The sequence below is a fragment of the Cryptomeria japonica genome, chromosome 8 (assembly GCF_030272615.1).
Source record: "Cryptomeria japonica chromosome 8, Sugi_1.0, whole genome shotgun sequence".
Lineage (NCBI taxonomy): Eukaryota > Viridiplantae > Streptophyta > Pinopsida > Cupressales > Cupressaceae > Cryptomeria > Cryptomeria japonica.
The window spans coordinates 373,155,634-373,179,059 of record NC_081412.1 but is presented as its reverse complement, the minus strand read 5'-3'; the positions used below and the strand labels follow the sequence as shown (position 1 = coordinate 373,179,059).

The window sequence follows — 23,426 nt, the reverse complement described above, 5'->3', positions numbered from 1 at the left end:
TAGGTGCTAGAACACAAAGGAATAATGATGACACCAGTGTTCATTATCCATAAAAAGGATATCCAATTTTTTATATCTCAAACTCATTAAGAGAAATCAAAATACTTGTGCTATAGAAGCTTAAGATTGAGTTTCGATTAGGATTGCTTACTAACCACCTATTTTGACAAAATTATCACAACTCACTAACAAATTACCAAAATCATCAAGTAATGTTTGAAGACCACAAATCAATAAGAACTCCCCCGATAGCAATTTAAACATGTATTGTATCATATAGAAGTAAGCATTGTTCTAATAAATTCAAGAACATTAGAGGTCATATTACCTATACATCAAAATTTTGAACTTCCAAATTTTGAACATTAGAACATCAGAAAGGTAAACTCAATAGTCACCTTGGTTCAAAGTCAAATATTTTCCCTAGTGAATAGATGTTCACCCTAGAAAAAAGGCACTACTAAAATAAATAGATGGGTATGTGCATATAAATGAGCGTGGGGAATTAGGGAAAGGGGGTCAAAAGTGGCCACATTTCTCCTAAAACTAAATTTTTGAAAAAAAAATAAAAAATAAAAAATCTTTGATTTGTATTTCAAAATGCCCACTCAAAAATTTTAAGATGTGAAAAGAACTAAATTACTATTTTTTTTTTAAAAGACAAGTATAAGAGGGTCAAAAATAGGGGAGCATACAAAGTTGTCCACATACAATGTTGTCCTACTTTTGTTAAAAATATATAGAATAGAATCAAGTTGCTTTCCCCTAACATTTTTATCTTTTTTAAAAATATTTCGCAAGGCCTTTCAGTGGAAAGTTACCTAATATCATGTAGTTTATACTTAATTGTGGTGCCAATTTCTAATAAACAAATATTTTTTCCTTAATTTTCAAAGTCATAGAAAATAAAAAACGAAGCATGTTCCCCTCTTAATTTTGAGAAAACTAACCAAAAAAAATAGCCTGCTTTGTGTAAATTAAAAATGACTCTAGAAAGCTATACATAAGTTTTTGGTAAAAAATGAAGATACTAGAAAAAATAATCAAATATCAAAAACTTTATTTGTGTTGTAGAAAAAATCACATGGTTAAAATGGTAAGAGAGTTTGACATCGTCATGTCACTTTTCATAATAATATCCTAAAATATGCAAACTTAATGAAGAACATTCTAAATATGTGCTTCTTTTTGTATTTTTTATGCAATGCATATTTCTGGGCACCTTAAATGTAGGTCAAACCCTTCATCTTGGATATCCAAACCAAATCCAAGCTTGATGATAGGTTTCCAAAGCAAATTTAAAAAAAAAACATGTGCACATTATAACTTGTACATTATAAGTCCCAAAAAAAAACACTAAATTAGGTGCATGAACATGTAATGCCATATTTTACTTTAAAATCGCTTGGCCACCTTTTGGTCCCCCAATTTTATACACTTGTAACTAAATGTAATTTGTAGGAAAGCTTGTCACAAGTCCACAAACCCTATATCTTTGTTTTTCTTTGACCTAAAACCTAAGAAAATGTACATAACATTCAAAACAAAAATCTCTAGCGTTCCCTAAGTTCCAATTTGATCAATTCCCCATTCCTACACTCCTAATCCAAAACTAGATTTTTGCAACCCTTTTTCCATAACAAAACCAAAGCTTAAATCTTCAAAATTTTCTTTTAGATTTGAAACATTTCTACTTCCATTTCATTTTTTTCGTAATTTAAAATCTTAAAAAATCTAGTTTCTCTCATCATAAGCACTAGTACTTTTCGCACAAAATCCATATAGTACTCAATTATGAATTCAAAATCACTCTCCATTTAATTACTAAATTGAAATATTTTATAAATATGAATCTAATCTTTTCAAAACTAAAATTGAAAATCAAAGCAAATAATACAAACCTTAAAATCCACAAAAGCACTTATAATTCTAGTTTTGGAAGTGTGTGAATGTAAAACCATCATGTGTTTTCAAGAAAAAATTCTTATCTTTTTTATAAAAGTTCTCTTCTAAAGATTCTCAAACTCCAATTAAGAACTCTGAACTAATAAAATAATATTTTAATTCACTAACTAAAACAATCTAATATATATATATATATATATATATATATAACCACATTAATATCCTTCACTTCACAAAAGTAATGATACAATTCTTTCCAAAATTCTATTTTAATATTAAACTCCTCTAAAAACTAATTTCAGTTAATTAAAAAATCAAATTAAACTAATTATTCCAATTTAAAAATTTGTGTGAATAATAATTTTACATAAAATAGTTCAAATTTAAATCTATTAGAACTCTATCATTTTTCTAAAATAATTATTAATTATTTTTAAGAGAGCTAATTAATTGTAATACTCTATCAATTAACTAAATTTAAGTCTAATAATAAAATAAACAAACATTAATAATCATCAAACCTATTCAATTAAATATATTATCTTAACTAATTAATTCAAATAATTATTACTTAATAGATTTTTTCCATTTCAGATACTACATCTAATACACTTTTCTTTAACATCAATTTTTATCAAAAATCACATCTCAACACACATACATAACAGCCCTATCAAAAAATAATAATTTATTTTATAAAAAAACTAATTAAAAACATTTAATTAAATATCAACATATAACAAATCATTTTCTTCCATAAACAACCACACAAGAAATAAATGCAACTCCATAATCTCACATAATAACCCTGAATGTTGGAACAAACAGTCACCATTAAAAATAGAACACACCCTAAATTATAAACAATCTTTTAAGTTCTATGAACAGCAATGGCCTGAGAAAATATGAAGTTAAATGAGACCTGTGGATAAAATTTGTTTATGCAATTGATTACTATGAACAATTATGTATCCAACATGTCATGCTTAGAAGGCAATCTTATATAAGAAAGAGTTAAACCATAGTTTGTACATGAGCTATGCAGAACTATTCTATTGTAATATGGAAGTCCCTCAAGTTTATATGCATCAGCAAAAGTTCTAAGTCAGTATACAACATTAGCAGTCTTGTCACACATATAATCCATTACACCTTCAGTATTAAGTGCTAACCTGGTCATAGGGTGACTCAGTCATATTGACCAGAGGTTATGTGAGTAAGTACATTCGCATGCTCCTCAGTAGTGATATGTAGGACCTGCCTGAGCTCTGTAAGGAGCATTTCTCTTTTCCATGTATGAACTCCTTGAAGATACAATGCCATGAGTGATGAACGATAAGCAAGCTTCTCTATCTGTTTCAAACTTGCTTTTGTGTGTATCTCACAGACATTATCTGGATAACCAACAATGGCTTCCCCAACAAACTCAAGACAAGGAATAGTCATTGGAAATTTGGTCTCATGTTTAGAATGGGAGCCTGTTGCTTCTTGAACTTCTCTTCTCATATTAAGAATGTTAGGCATTTCAGGATTAACTTTTAAATCTGTTCCCCCTGTATCCATTTTCCCTTTGTCAGAAGAACCATTGTCAAAGGGAACATTATTTCCACTCTTTCTTTCTGCTGACTTTTTAGTTAGCTTGTTCACTGGATTTTGAAAGGAACTGCATTGAGCACCTGCCTTATCTTCTAGTGAGAGTCCACAAACATTGGCTTCGCCTTGCCTTTTATTGGCTCTGGTAGATCTTCTCTCTGGTTTCAAAGATATGGTTTTGACTCTGCTAGATCTTTTATCTGGTTTCAAAGACATGTTTTTGGCTCTAGTAGATCTTTTTTCTGGACTTGAAGACATGCATTGCACATTTTCATGATATGATTGGAGAGGCATTGGATGCGACTGATTTAATCCCTGGGTTTGATGACAGATAACAAGTATAATCATAGTTTAGGTTTTAGGCAATCTTCAATGGTTATGAAACCAATGCATCTAAACAAAATGATGGCAAGACTATAACTTTTAAATCTACTTCATCACATATCAGATCAGTCAGTATATTCAAATACAATCACATATCAGGTCAGTCAGTATATTCAAATACAATCACATATCAGGTCAGTCAGTATATTCAAATACAATCACAGAACTCAGTTCCTTATCAAAAAAACGGGTAACTACTCTAGAAATTCATATCAGGATAAGACAGATAGCAACCCTGCCAATCAATTTTATGTAAAGATTCAAGCACAGAGAAGAAAACCCATGACAAGCATTTAACTACAACTTTAGGGGTTTTTTCACTTCTGAGCCTCGAAGCATTACTATAGGTGGCAGACATTATTTCGTTGAAAAAAGAAAAATAATGAATGTCATAAAACTCCATTCCATGTCTACAGTTACAGAGAGGGTGGCTGGACTCAAAACCAATGCTTGTGTGAAATGATGTAGATCATAAAGGAATTCAAACTCAAAAAGAATAATTTACCCAGAGAATATAATCCATGGCCATGTGAACAATTACTAAAAGTTGTCAGTTATGAGCAAAAGTATGAAAATCAACAACTGATAAGATTGTGTTTCCCTTTTGGTCAGGGTTCTTGAGGGACATTTGTCTAATCCAGAAGATTGTTATTTTATCAGGTAAACGCTATAATTAAGTCCATTTTTGTTTTCCCGTAATATATGTGCATGAGTTTTTCCAAAGTGTCTTCTTCGTAGTTTTTGTTCACCAGTTTAAAAAAGGATATTGTTCTCTGCCTCCCCAAAAACTTAGTTTGACTCAATTTTTTCTCAAATCAAATAAAAATGGCAGATAGCTTTATTGAACCTGAAGCCTTCAACAGCTATCACAGAGCTTGAGGGTGACCCTTGAAAAATGGCCTTGAAACAAAAGCAGGCATGAAGGCTATCACAGAGCTTGAGGGTGACCCTTGAAGAATAGCCTTAAAACAAAAGCAGGCATGAAGAGAATCATAACCTTAGTCATAAAAAGTTATATAAAAATATAACAATTTAAATTATATAATTTAAGCAATTAAATATGTGGTGTGATAGTTAAAAGACTATCACGATGACAAATCCATCAACATTCAAAACTCTGCTTGACGGTTTTGTTACCTTCACTGTACTGACTGAAATCAGACTAAAAAAATCTAGAATTTACCCAGAAAAAATATAGGATTTAAAATTGAAAAGACAGTCCACAACCCATCAACTTCCAGGGCTGAACTCGATGGACGAACATAAATTCCCAATTTTCTTCCATGCTACTGTTAAAATTAGAAGCTATTTTTACGTTAACACGACATCCTTTTCAGAAATGCAACAGAAAGGAAAAATCTACCCTGTAAAATCAGGAATGTGGATACCCTTCAGCCAGACGAAGTCACACATATCAAGAGGCATAACAATAGTCTTACTTCTTTACAAAAATTTCAAACCAGTAGGAAGAACATCCAAACAAGGTAATTGAAGTCTTGCAAATCAGTGAAATGAAAACTTTTTTCAACCTGAGAATGGAAAGAGCCATTTGTATCCATAAAAGCATACCTCTGAAGGCTGAAGGCATTTGCCATGGACCCACTCCAGGTGAAGACGGAGATGAGATATATGGTACTCTGATTTCTGCAGAATCTGGGGGAAATAAACAACATAATTGTTGTCTGCTAAGACATTGTCTATAATTCCTTCCCACCACCCATCTCGGTCATATGCATCAACTTTTTCATGAAGCTCAAAGTGCTGTCTATTGAGATTAGGTGGCTGAGGCCTTATCTGACGAGCCTCCACAGTCTCCTTCAGTTTTGATTTCCCATCATCAGACATCAAATCCTTGAATTCAACAACAAAATTTGCTCCAACCTTCCTTACAATAGTTGCTAAGAACCAGACTCCACTAAAACCTTCTTCATCACGGAAAACTTCAACCTTCTCACCTTTTTTTAGACTACTCATTTGTCCCTTGCCCTGCAACATATGAAAATTTTGTAGAACTAACTACCCAGTTGCCAGTTGCAAATACACGAGAAGGTAGTCACTAAAATAGCCTAAAGCAGCCATGCAGAGGATGCCATCATCACATCTAGTGTTTGTTTCCTTATCAGTTCTTTTCATGATTTGGGTTTCGGTTTTAAATGATTTTTTTTGAGTTGGGTTTTCTTAATTTCTAAATCTTAGAAAAAGCTAGTCATATAATGGTGATGTTTCCAATTTTTTAAATGTTAATTTCGGCTAATCATACAAATCTCTACAATAAATATATATGAGAGTTGGAATTAAATATTGAATAATAAATTTTAATTTAAAAAAAAATAAATGTAAAGAATTAAGTATTTAGTTTAATAATATGTGTGAGTTGGAATGTAATTATAATTAAAAAAGTCTATCCTTACTCCTAGTAATGGGTTTCTAGAGTGTGATGGGGTTATCATGTCTTCTTTTTGTTGAGTAGTACCACACACAAGTAAAATGGAAATTTTCAAACTAGAAATCTTTTCATTAAATTAAGACAATTAGCACGGTCACACTAAGAAGCAAAGGAATGCCCATGTGGCAAAGGAGTCCATCCACATTGTCAAGGATGTAGATATCCCTAGGAGCCATCCATGATGGCCACACATGTAGCTATGATTGTGAACATGTTGATGTCCACATAAAGGAGGGGCACACCCTTATGGTAGAGAAGGATTCTTGCTAGTTGGTGAAAGAGGAATGCAAGCAACCATACAAGGAGCATTAGCCTGGTGCTTAATTAAAGTCTATGAATAAGCAACCTCTAGAGTTGCTTTGTTGGCTTGAACTTGGATCAATAACATAACATTTAGAACAAATGATAGTTCTATTATACATGGAAAAATGCTTATCCATAACTAGGCCAACAAATGAATCACTATTTTTCCAAATTAAGAAAACTATGTCCACTTTCAAAGCATGCCAAATTTGATTGTATCTTGCTAGTATTATGGGTTAATTACCTAAAACTATCATATGATAGGTGAAGAGCTCAAGCTGAAATGCTTTTTAAAATAGAATGTATCCAATTCCAAACAACTTGGGTTGGAGTTTAGAAGAAAAAGGAGATTCTTGAAAATTTCTAAATATGCATAAAAAAGATAATGGGAAGTTGGCTATGTGCATAGAAATGGATGACCAAAATGGAGTCACTTTTTTCTTAAAATCACTAAAATTAATCTTAAATATACATATACTCTATCAGACCCTTCCCTAGCTAGTTACCCCACAGTGGAGTCTCTTGATAGGTTTATGAGTTAGACATTATGTTATGGATCTTTTTATTTCATGGTATGGACATTATGTTAGATTATGTGATGTTATGCATAGAGGTTAGGGTATGGGTGAACACTTGCTATCATCATGTTACTCATGTTATATGTACTCTATGTTGTTCATGGATCTTTCACAGTGGTTTCATTCTCATATGATGTGTTATGGTTGTTTTTCTACATATAGTTATGTGCATAGTTCATATGATACATGAGTTGGTGATGCAGTGGAATCTTGATATGTTTTGTATAAGTTTTATCATCTCTCTCTCCTAATATAAACGTTTAGATTTGATGATGTGGTGAATCAATTAAATGTGATGTTATGGTTTGGTTGCAATTATTGCACATGTTCTTAATATTTAGATGATATTATATTGTTGGACTGACACATGTTTTGAGAATGCAAGATTATGCCAATGGGAAACTGGGGACAAGTTGTAATCCTTTTGTAATCATTCCAGTTAATCGATCCTAACCCTTGTGTAGGGTATGGGTCTATGTGTTATATGTTGTTTCTATGAGCTTTTGTAATTGTGGGTGTTGGTAGTGATTGATGTGATTTTTTTATTGTTGCGTAAAAATCTTATACCCTCCTTGGAGCCTTTTTGGGTCACCATATCATCCCTTGGTGAAGAAGTAAGACCCCTAGGTCATTAGGTTAGGGGTTGGGGGTGTTTTGAAGAGGTTAATCTTTTAATTTGGTGGTTTTTGAGTCCTTTAATTTTTAAATTTTAATTGCCTATGGGTTTGAGCTTCTTGGGATAGACAAGATTCCATCCCAACTTCCTCCTCCTCCCAAGAGGTGGGAGAGAATCAAATCCCTCCTCTTGAGACACTTGGAAGAAGGTAGGAATGTTTTGAAAGATATATGGAGTAAGGGGAAGGGGAGACATGACATCTCCTCAACCCTTCTCCACACGGGATGGATGGAAGGGGAGAGTGACAAATGTCACTCCCTCTCTTCATGGAGGGCTTCCTCTTCCAAGTCTATTTAGCCAATGGAAAAGAGGAGGAAGGGGCTTTTGGGAAAATCAACAAAATTGGGAAGAAGAAGGCAAGAAAGAGGAAGGAAAAGGTTGGAAAGGGAGGAAGACAACTTGAAGAATTTTGCTCCAAGTAGGTGCCCTTCACCTTTGTGATATGTTTATACTTGTATTTGGTTGCATCTTGTTTTTTTAGTTTTTTTTTGGTGTGTAAGGGGTTTTGGGTTTTGTTGGTGTTGAGATTTTCAGATGTTGAGTTGTCAATTGTTTTACTGCTCTTTAATTTGAGAAAATTTTCTTGCCAGAACTTTGTTTGTTTTGTTTGGGTAAAGGTGAATTCAGGTGTGGCACTCTTGAGTGGGGGTATGAGTACCCCAAGATTTATAAATAAATTGTCATGGGTACATGAGTACCCAAATGCATATATGGAGTATGAATTGAGGGTAAGAGTACCCCATTTTTTGTATGTTATTTAGATGGGTACATGAGTACCCCTTGAAAATTGGAGAAATGGGATATGAGTATCCCTATTGATCTACAAATATAATGGAAATAGTATTTGTTTTATAAGTTGAATGTGAAGGTTAATTGATTACTTGAGAGATGCCCCCATTTCACCCTTGGGAAAAAAACATTTCTTCCTCTTTTGTATGGGATTAGGAGTAGTGTGCAAACATGTGCAGTGAATTGTTTTCTTGTGTCTTTGTTTGGGTGTTGTGTGAAAAGATAATTTTTTGGGTTACAATTGTCCCCTAGCTCGGGGGTGGGCTAATTTAAGTCCAATGGCTAGGAGGTGAGCTCCTCATTGGCAGCTATTTGTCAATTGTTCTATTTGCTAGGTCCTCCATCCATGTCACCTTTATGCAGACCATTTTGAGGAACTGTTTAATTGTTCATGAAGATGAAGTGATGTTGTGTTAAGAGTTTTTTTTTATTTGTGGCTTCCTTGTATAAAAGTTCTGGATTATGTTCTAAGGCATTTCCAATATTCATTGTTCAAATGTAAGATGTTCATGAAAATATATGTTAGTGAGCTCCATAAGAGGATTATGTGGGTAGCTGTTATTTCTTATTTCTATGATGTATAAAATATTTTAATCATTATTTCCAGTGAAATTTTCTTGAATAATATTATAATGTAGTTATCTCCTATATGTGTTAATTTAGAAATCTGAAAAGTAGTTTTTCTATACCTCTTAAATTATTGAAAAAAATGAATTGCATATTAGTTGAATGTTTTAAAAAGGGGCTAGTAGTAAAGTAAATTATGAATGTTTATATTTGGCCATGGATGCTTTATCATGTCTGAGGAAGCACAAAAGATTTCTGAAAAGCATTACTACTACACATCTCTTGACTCTTGGGTACTCTAATAATGTTTTTTTTAACCTCTTTTATGGAATTCAAAATTCTGGAAAGTTTGAGTTGAATAAAATATGCAATAAAAGTATACATGTACATGTAGGTAACCTTCATATGGTAACTATACAAATTCACATATATTTGTTTGGAGATATGTGAATGTAATATTATTTTTCTTGTCTACACATTATTTTCTATTTTGAAAATTAATTTTAGGTCAAAAAAAATTTAAAAATATAGTTTTTTTGTGGAGAGGGGGGGGGGGGCGTTTTTCAAGGGTGCCCACAACCCTAGGGTTTCATAGTGCCCATTGTGGGGTGCTTGTGACCCCATGGAGGCTGTAGCGCCCACAGAGGGGGCTACGACCCCCATGAAGGTTGCAACACCCACGGTGGGGGCTACAACACCTGCTATGGGGATTCAGTCCCCCATGAGGACCGCAACACCCACGGTGGGGGTTGCAACCCCATGGGAGCTGCAACTCCTGCTATGGGGGTCGTAACACCCTCCACTGGGAGGCTACGTCCTCATGGGTAGGTCACAGCGCCCATAGGGGTTGCTCTACCACCTAGGGACAACGCCACACACAACTTTTTTTATCTATATAAAATTAAGATAAATAAATTTTTTATACAACAATAAAATGAATAAGTAAACTCAAACACTCAAAAATTTTCAGATCCTCCATTGCTCTTAGCTACCCGATGGTCGTGGGTAGCTGGTTATCTTCCTTGTTCCTTGCAGAAAAACACAAAACCCTTCAACAAATAAGGAAAATTCATAAAGTTAGGATAATTTTAAAAAGAAAAACATGGGAATGAAAATCTAACTAGAATATTTTGTCATAACTTGCTGGTAGAGGGATAGAAGCAAGCTATCTAGGCATTCTTGGAAGTTTTCATGGCTTCCATGGAGAAGAGGAGAGTTGGGAAAAATGAAAATAGGGCTAGAATTCTTCACAATTTCATTTTGGTTATGTTTTAGGTATTGTTAGCACTACTGGAATCAAGGGTGGAGATTGAATCTATTCAATGGGTGAGATTTAATGCTCCACTTTTAAGGTTAAGGTAAGGTTGGAATATCTCTCTCCCAAAATTTAAATGGCTCTACTATTCTCCACATAAAATAACACCCATACATAAGATCCAACATGCATATCCATCTCTTGAATGATGCATGGATTAATGAACAACCGTACAAATGGAGGGAGTAGAAACAAACAACACACACAGCGGGCGGAAAAAATGGATGGAATGACATTTTAAATTTTAAATATCCTCCTGCCCAAAACATTTTTCAAAAATATTTGAATCAAATCCCTCCAGCTGCCCCTCCATTTTCATTTTTTTTGTTTTGTAGAAAGTGGTCACCAAGATCTACATATCAATTTTGCGCAGCTATAGTAACCTGCTCCCATTCGCTGGCATTGAAATTATCATGTTCATGGCTTGTAACGAGCTCATGGCATGCAAAAATAGATGGATTTCAGAAGATCAGAAAGGCATGGATAGTCATGGTTTCCTCGGCACGTTATCTGGAGGCAAGATTTTGAGCAATTAAATGTACATATTGTATTTTATATACCCATGTTTTAAATGTTTGAAAACGAAATATATATGTATTTCCTTTTTTTGTTAATCGCTTTTTCCAGATCCGGTGGACTGTTCATTGTAAGATTATGAAATTCTGTGGAGGAATTCTTCTTTAATTCTTTCAGATCTTTTAATAATTTAATGGCCGGAAGAGATTGATTGTTAAGCTCATCAGAATCGATAGTGTAGTTTTATCCATTTGTATCTTTTTCCATTAAAAAATGCAATAATATTCTGGAGTATTCTCCATTTCTTAGGAGATGACCAGAGGCCCAAGGAAAAGAGGAGGATCTCTTCCAGTTTGCAAAGTTGAATGGAATCCTGTTTATGAAAGCTGCAGAAGTAGAAGCAAAACCTGCGGAGGTGGCTCGAGCAGGGGTCGTAGGAGCGCGGGTCATGACCGGGGTCGTCCAGCAGGCAAAGGTCGTGGTCGATAGAGATTGGAGCTGCCGCAACCTGATTTACCCAATGCAAGCTAGGTTCCCTTCTGTTGATACTTCAATTTCTCTACTTGATACTTTATCATAAATTTGTATATTTTTATTTTGGCTCCATACTTGCATGTTTAAATACTCTGGTTTTAGGCAGTTGGAAATCTACCATTATCGTTGATAGTCCCTTTTTCTCCAGACTATTAAATTTTGATGGCTCTCATAAAATGGCTAAATCTTAAGCTTAAAGGTTTCCAGTCTGTTGAGGGTTCTATGTTATGCTGCGTTCGATGAAAATAGGTGTTTTTTGAATGTTATGAAACTCAGTGAACAATCTTTGTATTTAACCATAATTAATATAAATTCTGGCTCTGCCTTTACTGATAAAAAAAAAGATTAAGTGTTTGATATATGATAAGATTGTTGAAACAAGTATTGGTCTGATTCGTTTTATCTTTTTCCAGTATTTATTTAATTCCATCTACTGTTATTTGAAGAACATTTTTGTGTTCCAATGGTAAGGAAAAATGTGTTCGTACCATTAGTGCCAGCTACCTCCCGAACGATTTCATCTTGTTTTTTTCTCACATATCTTTGAGATGATTAGTAGAGAAGGAAGAGTAGCAATTTGGCTGCATTTTAATCCTGCAACTTTGTAATTTAGTTAGGTTTTGTGTTTAGTGTGGAGCTGTGGCCTGTGGTAACTGCATTATGTATGTGTAACTTTGGAAGGCCCTTATAAATGATTGCCATGCTAAATTATTTGCAATGTTGCAGAAAGTGTAGAAGAACTTTGTTAATAGTTCTATAATAGTTAAGTTTTTATTCCATAAAGATAATATATAAATATTTAAAAGAGCTCTCCCTAAGTAGAAAATAAAATAATTTTAAAAATGTATATTTATTTTGATTATGAACTTTTATTTTTTATTTTCTACAATAAAATTTTATTGTATCATTTAATAAAAGATATAATGTTAATCTTACATTTTAGGTATGTGCATGTCATATTTTATTATATAGTGTCTTTTCTTAACTATTAAATATATTATATGTTAATTTTGGTATGCTCACATTATGGTAGTTTGAATCATATTGTGTAAATATTTGTGATCGAAGTTTGAAAGATATTGAAAGATTGCTTGCTCAAGAAGATGGTGTAGCCTTAATGGATCAATTATTTAAATAGTAGTCCCACACTATGTAGCCTTGAAGAAATTATCTTTCAACTGATATTTTTAACATACAATAAGATAGATATAAGATCACTTTAAACGTAAATCATTGTTGGAAACACCTACTAATATTGATTTTTCCTTAAAAAGGAAACAAAGCAAAACTATTATTATCTATTCTAAGTGGAAAAAAATGACAATATTTTTCATAGCACTTGGAACAAACTCATTATATGGTTTCTCTAAGTGAATCAAAATGACCAAAAAAAACCCTTTATAATTGTTGTAGGTAAAATCAACATGAAAAATAACAATCCCTTACTGTCGTTGCAAGTGAAATCAACATAGAAAGAATATCATCATGTACATAAATATAAAATACACATATTATTGTTTGAATGAGATTAAATTATCTATTTTGATTTCTAGACTTGAAAATATAAATTTTAAAGAGGAATACATATAATATAAGTATTATAATATATTTTTTACCATAATATACTTAGAGGCCAACATTGGTATACAATTTCTTGTACCATTTGTGTTATCATCTTTTTAGAGTAAAAACATGCAATGGTCATTTCCTACCAAATTGACCATGGCCCAACTTATAAAAGTATGTGCATGACCATCACTTGAAGCTACTAAGAAAATTTATAACTATATTATCCTTTTCAATGCCTCTTGACCTTCCCCTAGTATACGTTGATTTATAAATCACATATGCTATTTTGATCTTTTGATAAATTTACAATACTTCTTTTTGCTCCTTATATAGTACTTTTTGGGAACAAAACTTTTCACTTGTTTTTCTCCTTAAAGGGTACTTTTTGGGAATAAATCTTCTAAAGAGGGTTTTAAACTATACATTTTAAATTATTGGTTTAGCATAATATTTTATTAGAACCTTGAGAATTTTATTTCAAATTTCTTTTTGTTAAACACAATAGGATGTTAAATCCTCATAGACCTAGAGTTGTAAAATTATAAATTATTTTAATGCATTAAGTTTTAGATGTAAATCCTTATAGACCTAGAGTTGTAAATTATTGTCTAATCTCTAATTCATATAAATTATGAATTATTATGCATAATATAAAACACCTCATTTTATGCAAATAGTTTGCAAAACACAAAGCATTTGACAATAGAAAGTGGAAAACACATGGTATTTTGCAATTTTTAAAAAAACACATAAGGTTGTAACAAAACACAAGATGAATAGATGAGGGTGGAAACCTATGATGAAATGATAAGGTCAAGATCAATAGGTTCATGAAACATAATTCATAGTAAAATCAATGAAGCACAAGATGAAGTGATATGACCAAGATTAATAGATTCATGAAACATAATTCGTAGGCAAATCAATGAAACTCACTTTCATTGATATAAAGAGAGCTATAGAAAATATTTAAGTAGTCACTCTATCTTGAAAAAATAATCACTAGTCACAAGAATTTTTGAACAAATACAAAACTTATTAGCAAGGGAAAGAATCTTGACAATCTAATAGTGAAGCTTTATCTCAATTTTTACTAGAAATGGCTCTAGAGAGAGTTAGAAAGGTATCTAGAGATAGGAAATGAGGGAGTGAGAGGGAGAGAGTTTGATATAGATAGGGAGAAAGAGTGAGGTGAAGAAAAGAGTACAATGAGTGATTAACCTTTCTTGAAAAGAAAGAGAACCTTGTGAATATCTCGCTTCTTTGCACATATTGAGTCATCTTACATCTTGGGTAACCTCCCCCTTCTCTCTTCTTCAATCCATTCTTTCTCTATTACCCAAAGAGGAAGGTATTGATATCAATGAGTGCACAATCATACAACATAAAATAAGGAATACACTTTTGTTGGGGTGCACATACCTCTATTACCTGAAGAGGAAGGCTATGATATCAAACCAATCATTTGAGATATATTTTACACATTGTGTTTTTACACAAAAGTATTCCACATTATTTTTTACACAAAAGTGTATTCGACATTATGTTTTCCACAAAAGTGTATTCCACATTGTTTTTAATCCTTAGTCTATTAATCCTTTTGAGCATCTCTCTCTCTCTCTCTCTCTCTCTCTCTCTCTCTCTCTCTCTCTCTCTCTCTCTCTCTCTCTCTCTCTCTCTCTCTCTCTCTCTCTCTCTCACTCTCTCTCTCTCTCTCTCACACACACACACACACCATCCCTCCATCCACCTCTCAAGTCTATATATCTCTCCCTTTCTCTCTCCCTCTCACATTCTTTCTCTCTTAGGGTGCTCTATCACATTCCACTCCCTCTTCACATTCCATGATCATTCCACTCCATACTTATCCAGCTTTCTTGTATTGTTTTCACTGTTCTTTGTTCAACTGTGCCAACCTGAAACATAACCTTTTCGGATGCTAGAGAAACATATTTTGTAACCTCTTCAAATAATCAACTAGATAGTAACGAAAAATCATATAATCATAAATTAAAAGATTACCTCTCAATATTACCTCTATATATTTGTCTCTTCATTTTAATATATTTCATCTACTTTGTCAAAGGAATAGTGTGTAAACAAAATAAATGAGTGATTTTTGCATTATGGTGGAAACCTATCACAATCCTAAAATGCCATAAAATAAGGAGTACACTTTTCTTGGGGTGCACATTCCTCTATTACTTGAAGAGGAAGGTTGTGATATCAAACTGATCATTTGAGATATATTTCACACATTGTGTTTTACACAAAAGTGTATTCCACATTGTGTTTTATGCACAAGTGTATTTTACATTGTGTTTTACACGAAAGTGTATTCCACATTGTGATTTACACAAAAGTGTATTTCACGTTGTGTTTTACACAAAAGTGTATTCCACATTGTGTTTCAAACCAAAGTGTATGTCACATTATTTTTAATCCTTAGTCTATTAATCCTTTTGAGCCTTTGAAATGAGTGTAGTTATAAAAGTAGGTGTCTTTGGTGGCAATCTACTAGGAGGATAGGAAGGAGTTATTTTAGAAGAAGGGGATGATATAAATTATTCCTTCTTGGTTGACTCATATACAATGATGGAGAAGGATTGATGATATCTAAGCTTTCTATATTTTTAAAAATACATTGTGTAATTCGACTAGCAACTTCATATTTATAAACATAGTTTTGTTATCCTAATGACTTGATACCAAATGCAAATGAAATTAATGTGTATCAGGGTAAGTGCACAAAGATGAGTCCCACTTAGGGGGGAGTGCATGCATTGGGAAACATGCCACTAGGAACGGGGCCTCATTTTATATAAAATGAGAACCCGTTATACTTCAAGCTCCCAAGCCAAAAATTCATAAAACAAGGCCACATTATTTACAAAACAGGGCCCCGTTTTTAAAAATATATATTTTTAAATAACGGGGCCCCGTTATGTAAAAAACAAGGCCCCGCTATGTACAAAATGAGGCTCCATTATTTAAAAAACGGGGCCCTATTTTGTAAAAGTATTTTTATTTATTTTAAAATCCCTACAAAGTCATTTTTGCACTTTATATAATGGGAACCCAATATATTTAAATAACAAGGTCTCGTTATAGAACAGAGCCCCGTTATTTGAAATTTCAAAACCAAACCCACCATGTGCATCGAGTTTAGGTTCGGGAAAGGCATGGAATGCCCAAACGTTAGAATTGGACCTGCAAGTTCAAGCTTGTATCAATGACATGCTCAAATACTGACTTCTGCCAAATTTTTCATGCCTATTATCAAAGATTTTTTTGACGAAATTAAAACCCATTTTAGATTATACTGTGTAGATTTTGAATATGTAATTTTTTTTTTTAAAATATTATTTTATCTATTTTTAATTAATTTATACTCAATCTAGTCCATAAAATTGAAATATTAATTGATTTTGTTTATATAATACCTTTTTTCTTTTAAAGTTTTTTGAAAAAAAAATTATATGTCATCAATCTACACAAAATTATTTTCTATTTAAAATAAATAAATAAATAAAATAATAAGTTTAGGTCAAATTATGTGGGTCATACACAACGAGTTTTTAAAACAACAATTAGGGCCAATAAAAAATTAATAAAAAAAAAGTAAAAAAAATAAAATACAAAAAGATATGCTCATCAATCTTTAGTATGTTACAAATCATTTCCCAAGAAGATTTGAACCAAAAATTTTATTTGTGTCAAAAAGTGTGGGTCGTACATGTGCATAGTATGGTCCGGAAACAGGCATTTTTAAAAAGCGGTTTTTCAAAATCCCTTTTGAAAGTAAATTTTAATTATGTGGGTATTAAAATAAATTACATATTTGGAAACTAGACTCCGAGCGCTATATTTTGTATTACTTACTTTTTTCAAGCTTCAATCTCTAAGTGCTTCAAATTTTCATCTTAAATGTGGCAAAATCTGAAAATCAAGGAAAACACTTCCATTTTTTGGCCAAAAAGTGGACTTAACTTCTTGCACTGACCCATCAACTTTATTTCAGTTGTTGTTTCACTCAAATCCATCAAGTATCGCAAAAGTTATTGCTATTTTTTCTTTGAGCTGACCTATTAATAAATGGCCCTCATAAATACACAATAAGAATATTCTCCAAAAATTTTGGCACTCTAACATGATGCAAAAATATGTTGCCAAAATAAGACTTTCCAAGAATACACATCATCACCCGTGTCTAGAATTCAAAATAATATTCTTGATGCTAAACTTCTATTGTTCATTTCATTAATTCACCAAAGCAATTATTATATTCTAGTCTTATGCAAAAATCTCATTTTACTATATTTTAAAAGCCAATCTCACTATGGTGATAAACACATCGTCTTATCTCCTTGGTTTCCTTTTCTAATAAACACGTTGTCTTTAAAGTGACGATAAACACGGTGTCTTTACTGTGGAGATAAACACGGTGTCTTTAGTGTGAAGATAAACATGCCGTCTTTACAGTGGCCATAAACAAGGTGTTTGTATCCTAATGACTTGATAGCAATTGGAAATGAAAGTAAATTATTAGGGAAGATATTTCAATTTTTCACTATAGCAACAAATAGTTTGTTTTGTCTGCATCTCTCCTCGCCATTTTGTAGCAACCTTGGTCAACATAGTCTGTTGACCCATGAAACAATGATAACTCTCTCTTCCATATTTGTTGTACCGATAAACACTTTATGTTGTCTGCATCTCTTGTCATTGTTTTGCAGGAATCTTGGTCAATGCGATCAGTTGACCCGTGAAATAGAGATAACTTTCTCTTCTCCATCTTCATTGTGGCAATAAACACTTGTGTTGTTTGCATCTCTTATTGTCGTTTTGCGGGAATCTTGGTCAACATGGTCGATTGACTCGTGAAACAACGATAACTCACTCTTCTCCATCTTCACTATGTCGATAAACACTTTTTGTTGTCTGCATCTCTTGTCATCGTTTCGTAGGAATCTTGGTCAACACAGCTGGTTGACCCACGAACCAACGATCTCTCTCTTCCTCCATCTACACTATGGCGATAAACACTTTGTGTTGTTTGCATCTCTTGTCACAGTTTCACAACAACCTTGGTCAATGTAATCTTTTGACCTGCGAAACAATGATAACTCTCTTATCTCTCTCTTTACTATGGTGATAAACATGGTGTGTTTTCCTTTGCTTTCTGAGGAGATAAATACGGTGACTTTATTGTGGTGTTAAAAACAACTACTTTACTGTGGTGATAAAAATGGTGACTTTACTGTGGCAATAAACACGGTGTCTGTAACCTAATGACTTGAGACCAATTGGAAATGAAAGTAATGTGAATCTACTTTATTTGGGTTATTGTAATTTTTTTCTTCACTTGTTCTAATAATCTTGGTTCAAGCACTAGAGCGATGTTCATGTTGTGGGGTCTCCTTTCAACAAGACAAAATCACAACATGATACCATTTTCATGGAGGAAGTGGATGACGAGGGTAAAAAAAGGAGCAATATATAACTCAACCCCACTAAAGAGTCCTCCTCAAAAAGATACAATGCAATGGGTACACAATCATACAACATAAAATAAGGAATACAGCTCAAGGTAGGGGACAATGAGGAGGCATTATAGTTTACACAAAATTGTATTATACATTATGTTTTACACAAAAGTGTATTACACATTATGTTTTACACAAAAGTGTATTACACATTATTTTTACACAAAAGTGTATTACACATTATTTTTACACAAAAGTGTATTACACATTATGTTTTACACAAAAGTGTATTCACATCATGCCTACTTGTATTTGAACTCTTTTTAGCTTGTTTGAGGTCTCCTTGAGGTTGTTGTGTAATTAGTGCTTCTCTCCTTTGATGTTTTGAGTCTAAGTGTCATTATGAGCATTGTGGGAGAAGGATCTTTCTGCAATTTCCTTTCCCTGTGTCTGCAACTTGGAAAAAAAAATTTCCCTCTAATTTTCAAAGTTTCCAAACCTACTGGGTTGGCTTTGAGGGTCATTTTTGACCCCTTTGCAGATCTGGGTTTGTGCCCTAACTCGGTGAGCTCTTTTTACAAGATTTTTTATCTCTTTGACAAAAATGCTATGAGAAATACGAGGAGCGCTATCCTATGGACCAGGGGCACTACCATATGATCCAAGAATTCCATTTTAGAAACCAGGGGTGCTGGAATGCATTTTGATACTCTGCAAAAAGAATTAGAAAAATGTGTGGTTAGACAACACACATGAAAAACACAAGAAACAAAGAGAGTTAGTGTTAATCAACCAAAGACTATTCTAAGGAGGCATACCAAGAGAGACAAAGAGAGTTAGTGTTAATCAACCAAAGACTATTCTAAGAAGGCATACCAAGAGAGACACTAAAAACATAATAGAGCATTTGAAAATAAAAGCAAATACAACAAGGCATCTCCAAATGCCTTCCATCATGCTTGTAGCTCCTCCTCCCTTGTTCCTCTCCTCTCCAAGTTCCAAATGAGTGTAGTTCTCAGTAGCTTTTTGCACTATGGATGCCTTATGGAGGTTCAAGATTGAAAAATGATCAACTATGCTATGCAAGTGTAAAACAAACTAATATTAAATGCTATGAAATGGAAATGATTTATTTTAGTCCAAAATAACAATATATTAGTGATTTATGCTAAATGCTATTCTCTAAAATTGACTATAATATAAATGCATACAAGTTTTCAGGATCTAGATTATGAAGAAATGAGCTCTATTTATAGGTAAAATGGAGCAATGGATGGTTGAGATTGAGTAATCTCAAAAAGGGTCAGGATTGAATGGTTTAAGATCCATGTGAGGACTTTCAACCCAATCCTAGGATGACAAGTTTCAACATGAGATGGGTTGAGAGGAGAGGGAAGAAGCATTAAATGCTTGACATTACCTGAGGGTTAACTTGGGAGGTAGGGTTAATGTTGAGTTGAGTGAATAAATTCATTATCCAAAGAATAATGCTTTTATCCAATGGATAAACTCTTGTGCAAGAGTTAGTGAGGATAACCATGGTCAAAGCAATAAATGCTTGAGGAGACACATGGGTTACATGAGGGTTGAGTTAGGGGTCAAAGTCCCTAACCATGGGTGCAAGTGGATTTAACCATAAATGGTTATGTAAGAGCCATTAATGGTCATGTAAGAGCCATTAGTGGTTTGGAAGACTTTAGAGGTTAAATTGTTGAACACAAAGCATTTAATGCTTTTCAAAGACTTTGGAGTCTTTGAGAAGTGACTTCAAACTGCTTAGGAACGTGACAATAATTAGGGGATGGATTAGGCTAATTAGGAAGAGGTTAGAAGAGTCTAGAAGTGGTTTAGGATTGCAAGTGGGTTTGGTGGGTGAGGGAAAATAGGATTTTTATTAAAATAAAATTCATTTATATCAACAAATAGGTGCAACTTGCATTTTTAGGAGAATGCAAGTGGGGGGGGATTTGATTATTTAAATAAATGTTTTATTTCATTTTTTTAAAAGAGGAAAGGGGATTAAATGAAATAAATAGAATTTATTCATTTAATTGATTGTGAATTTAGTTTAATGAATTAATTAAAATAAATTGAATAATTTATTTAATTAATAGGAGAATGTTTGAAGATGAATTAATTAAATGTTAATTTAATTAACTGATGGCTAGTGGGTTTTTATTCAAATAAATATCAAATATTCATTTAATTAAACTGGATAGATTTATGTGACTACATTTGCCCCTGTTTGAGATAGTGCAGTTTATTGCGTCATTTCAAAGAAAGAAAAATAGGTGTAAAGAAATATGCCCCATAAAATGTTAATTTAATGGGTGGTATGCCCCCTTGAGAGATGGGCTGAAAATTTTGATAAATCGAGCGATCTCTCGAAAAAGAATGAAATTTGGCGGGGAGGTAGAAGAGAAGAATTTAGCAATATTGGTGAAAGAATGGAAAAAATCAGAGATAAAAGGGAGAAATGGGGGGCATTGGAAATTCACGGGGACCACAATGGTGAGTGGGGTAAAATTAGGTTTTGGGGGAAGGGTATATATGGGGGTGAAGGGGTAAAAACTGGGTCATTTGCATTCATCTCCATAGTGATTTCAGAGCTCTGAGAGGGACCTTTTTGAAAGAGTGAGCAACAGTCAGGATGCCGGTACCGATAGCAGATCTTCGGCTAGAGCGAGTTCGTCGATTCCAGTGGCCAGATGACTATGGACCAGCGGTATGTAAATTTGAAAATTTTCTTTTCATGCATTTTTGATGTTTTTTTTGCCTTGTCCAAGTTGAGTCAAAACAATAGCACTAAAACTATGTTTTGGCGTTGTTGTCAATTAAACTAGCGTTATTGTGCCGCTATAGCACTATTGCATAGTGGTTTTAGTGCTTTTGCAATTTGTAGCGAATTTGCGTAGTTGTTTTAGCGCTAATGAAGTGTGAGTGCTATTGAGTCCTTGTAGCGTGATTGGTTTGAAATGGTGCTATTGTGTAGTTGTTCTAGCACTATTGTTTGTTTAGCGCTACTGAGTAGTTGTTGTAGTGTGATTGTTATCAGAGTAGTGCTATTGTGTGAAAAATAGATGCCCCAGTGTTTTAGAAAAAGAATCTCTTGATGCCAACAATGGATGGATGGAGAGGTTAGTTGTTTTGAACCATAGCAACCCTGTTGAGACTTAGGTCATTAGGATAAATGCCTGTTGTAGTCTAGGTGTGCCATGATGGCTTACCTGTTGAGACCTGAAGATACTTGATCAAAGTATCTGTTGATAGTCTAGGTTTAAACTTAAGAAAGTTTGAAACAAAACAACTGATGATGATGTTTGATGTGCGCATGTAGGAAGAGCTTTGCATCTTACAGATGTGGGAGAGGCATCCAGCCACATAGGTGTTGCGAGATCGATTGATAGAGGCCAAGGTTGATTGTATTGCAGCGACAGGCCTGTATGATGTGATGTATATGCTCGTGATTCAGACGAATCACGGTTTGATGTCAGCATTGGCAAAGCGGTGGCATAGTGAGATGTGTAGGTTTCACCTAGCACAAGGGGAGATGACTGTGACACTAGAGGATGTGTGTTGTATCTTGCACATTCCTATTCGAGGAGAGTTGGTGACATATGACCGAGCTTAGGGGACAATAGCAGTGCAACAATTTTTTGATGAGGATGTGTTTATTCATGATGGCTCAATAGCATGGGAGGATATAGCTAAATTATATGAGCCACTACCTATGGTATTATCAGGTATTGTTGGGGTCTTGTTGTACCCTGATCGACGATCTCATGGACTGGTCGTGGGTTGGGGCTTGGTGATAGAGAAGATGATGACTGAGGGGGCATGGGGACCGTGCGTGTTGTTGCACCTATATTAGGAGTTGCATGAGGTAGTATATCGAGAGATGAGCTCACTGGGAGTGCGGATCACTCTTCTACATATCTGGGCATGGGAGCACTTACCTGTGACTCGACCGATGAGTCTGAGATTTAGGGCAGTGGATCAGCCCTATGTATATATGTATGGTGGTATTATGAGTCAGCCCCACTTGGGGAAGTTAGAGTGGTTGCGACGGGTGCTCGACAATTTGGATACAGTGATCTAGAAGCCTTATATTGAGTGCGAGCCCTGGGAGGATGATGCAAAGGCCCTGTCGTATGTATTTATGACACGGTACTTGATTGGTAGGACAACCTACAATGTGGAGAGATAGGTACCTGGTAGAGTGTTGAGACAGTTTGAACGGAGCTAGGGATTGCCGAGTGGGTCTGGAGAGTATGCACGGGTGATACGAGAGCGGTTCCTGTGGGGGCTAGTATTACCTTATGATCAGGCTTTAGTAGAGTTTTGGACTCTACATGCGAGACCATGGCAGATGAGGTTGGGGATGTTAGATGTAGGTGTTATTGATGAGTATACGCAAGATATTGCGGCACATCCTATTCCTCATATATCAGATCTGGCAGAGTTGATTCCATCCTTCGAGGAGGATAGGAGACAGAGATGGAGGAGGAGAGGGAGAGGCGGAGTGGTAGTAGGGGGACGAGGGAGAGGTGATGGAGGAGGAGGAGATGGAGGAGGAGGGGATGGAGGAGGAGGAGGTGGTGGTGGTGGATTTGGAGGAGGAGGAGGTGGTGGTGGTGGATTTGGAGGAGGTGGGGGATTTGGAGGTGGAGGTGGTGGAGGTGGATGGTTATAGCGGAGAGGGAGAGGCGAGCATCCATTGCAACTGTCATAGGGACCTTTGATGCAGGGAGGAGTGGGATTAGGT

The 23,426-nt window shown here is 34.3% G+C and overlaps 1 protein-coding gene across 1 annotated transcript; it reads right to left on the bottom strand.

Annotated features, from left to right (window-relative positions):
• Positions 1-3,093: 3,093 nt before the first annotated feature.
• On the bottom strand, positions 3,094-5,856 carry LOC131857668 (DUF724 domain-containing protein 6-like). Its single transcript, XM_059210368.1, has 2 exons — positions 5,452-5,856; positions 3,094-3,813 (listed from the first exon to the last, which is right to left on the bottom strand). The coding sequence occupies exons 1-2, from the start codon at positions 5,854-5,856 to the stop codon at positions 3,094-3,096; spliced, it is 1,125 nt and encodes a 374-aa protein (XP_059066351.1).
• Positions 5,857-23,426: the final 17,570 nt, after the last annotated feature.

Coding starts and splice junctions, on each gene's coding strand:
- LOC131857668 (XM_059210368.1), bottom strand. CDS start 5,856: ATGAGTAGTCTAAAAAAAGGTGAGAAGGTTGAAGTTTTCCGTGATGAA. Junction 3,814..5,451: donor AATGCCTTCAGCCTTCAGAG/GTATGCTTTTAT, acceptor CATCAAACCCAG/GGATTAAATCAGTCGCATCC.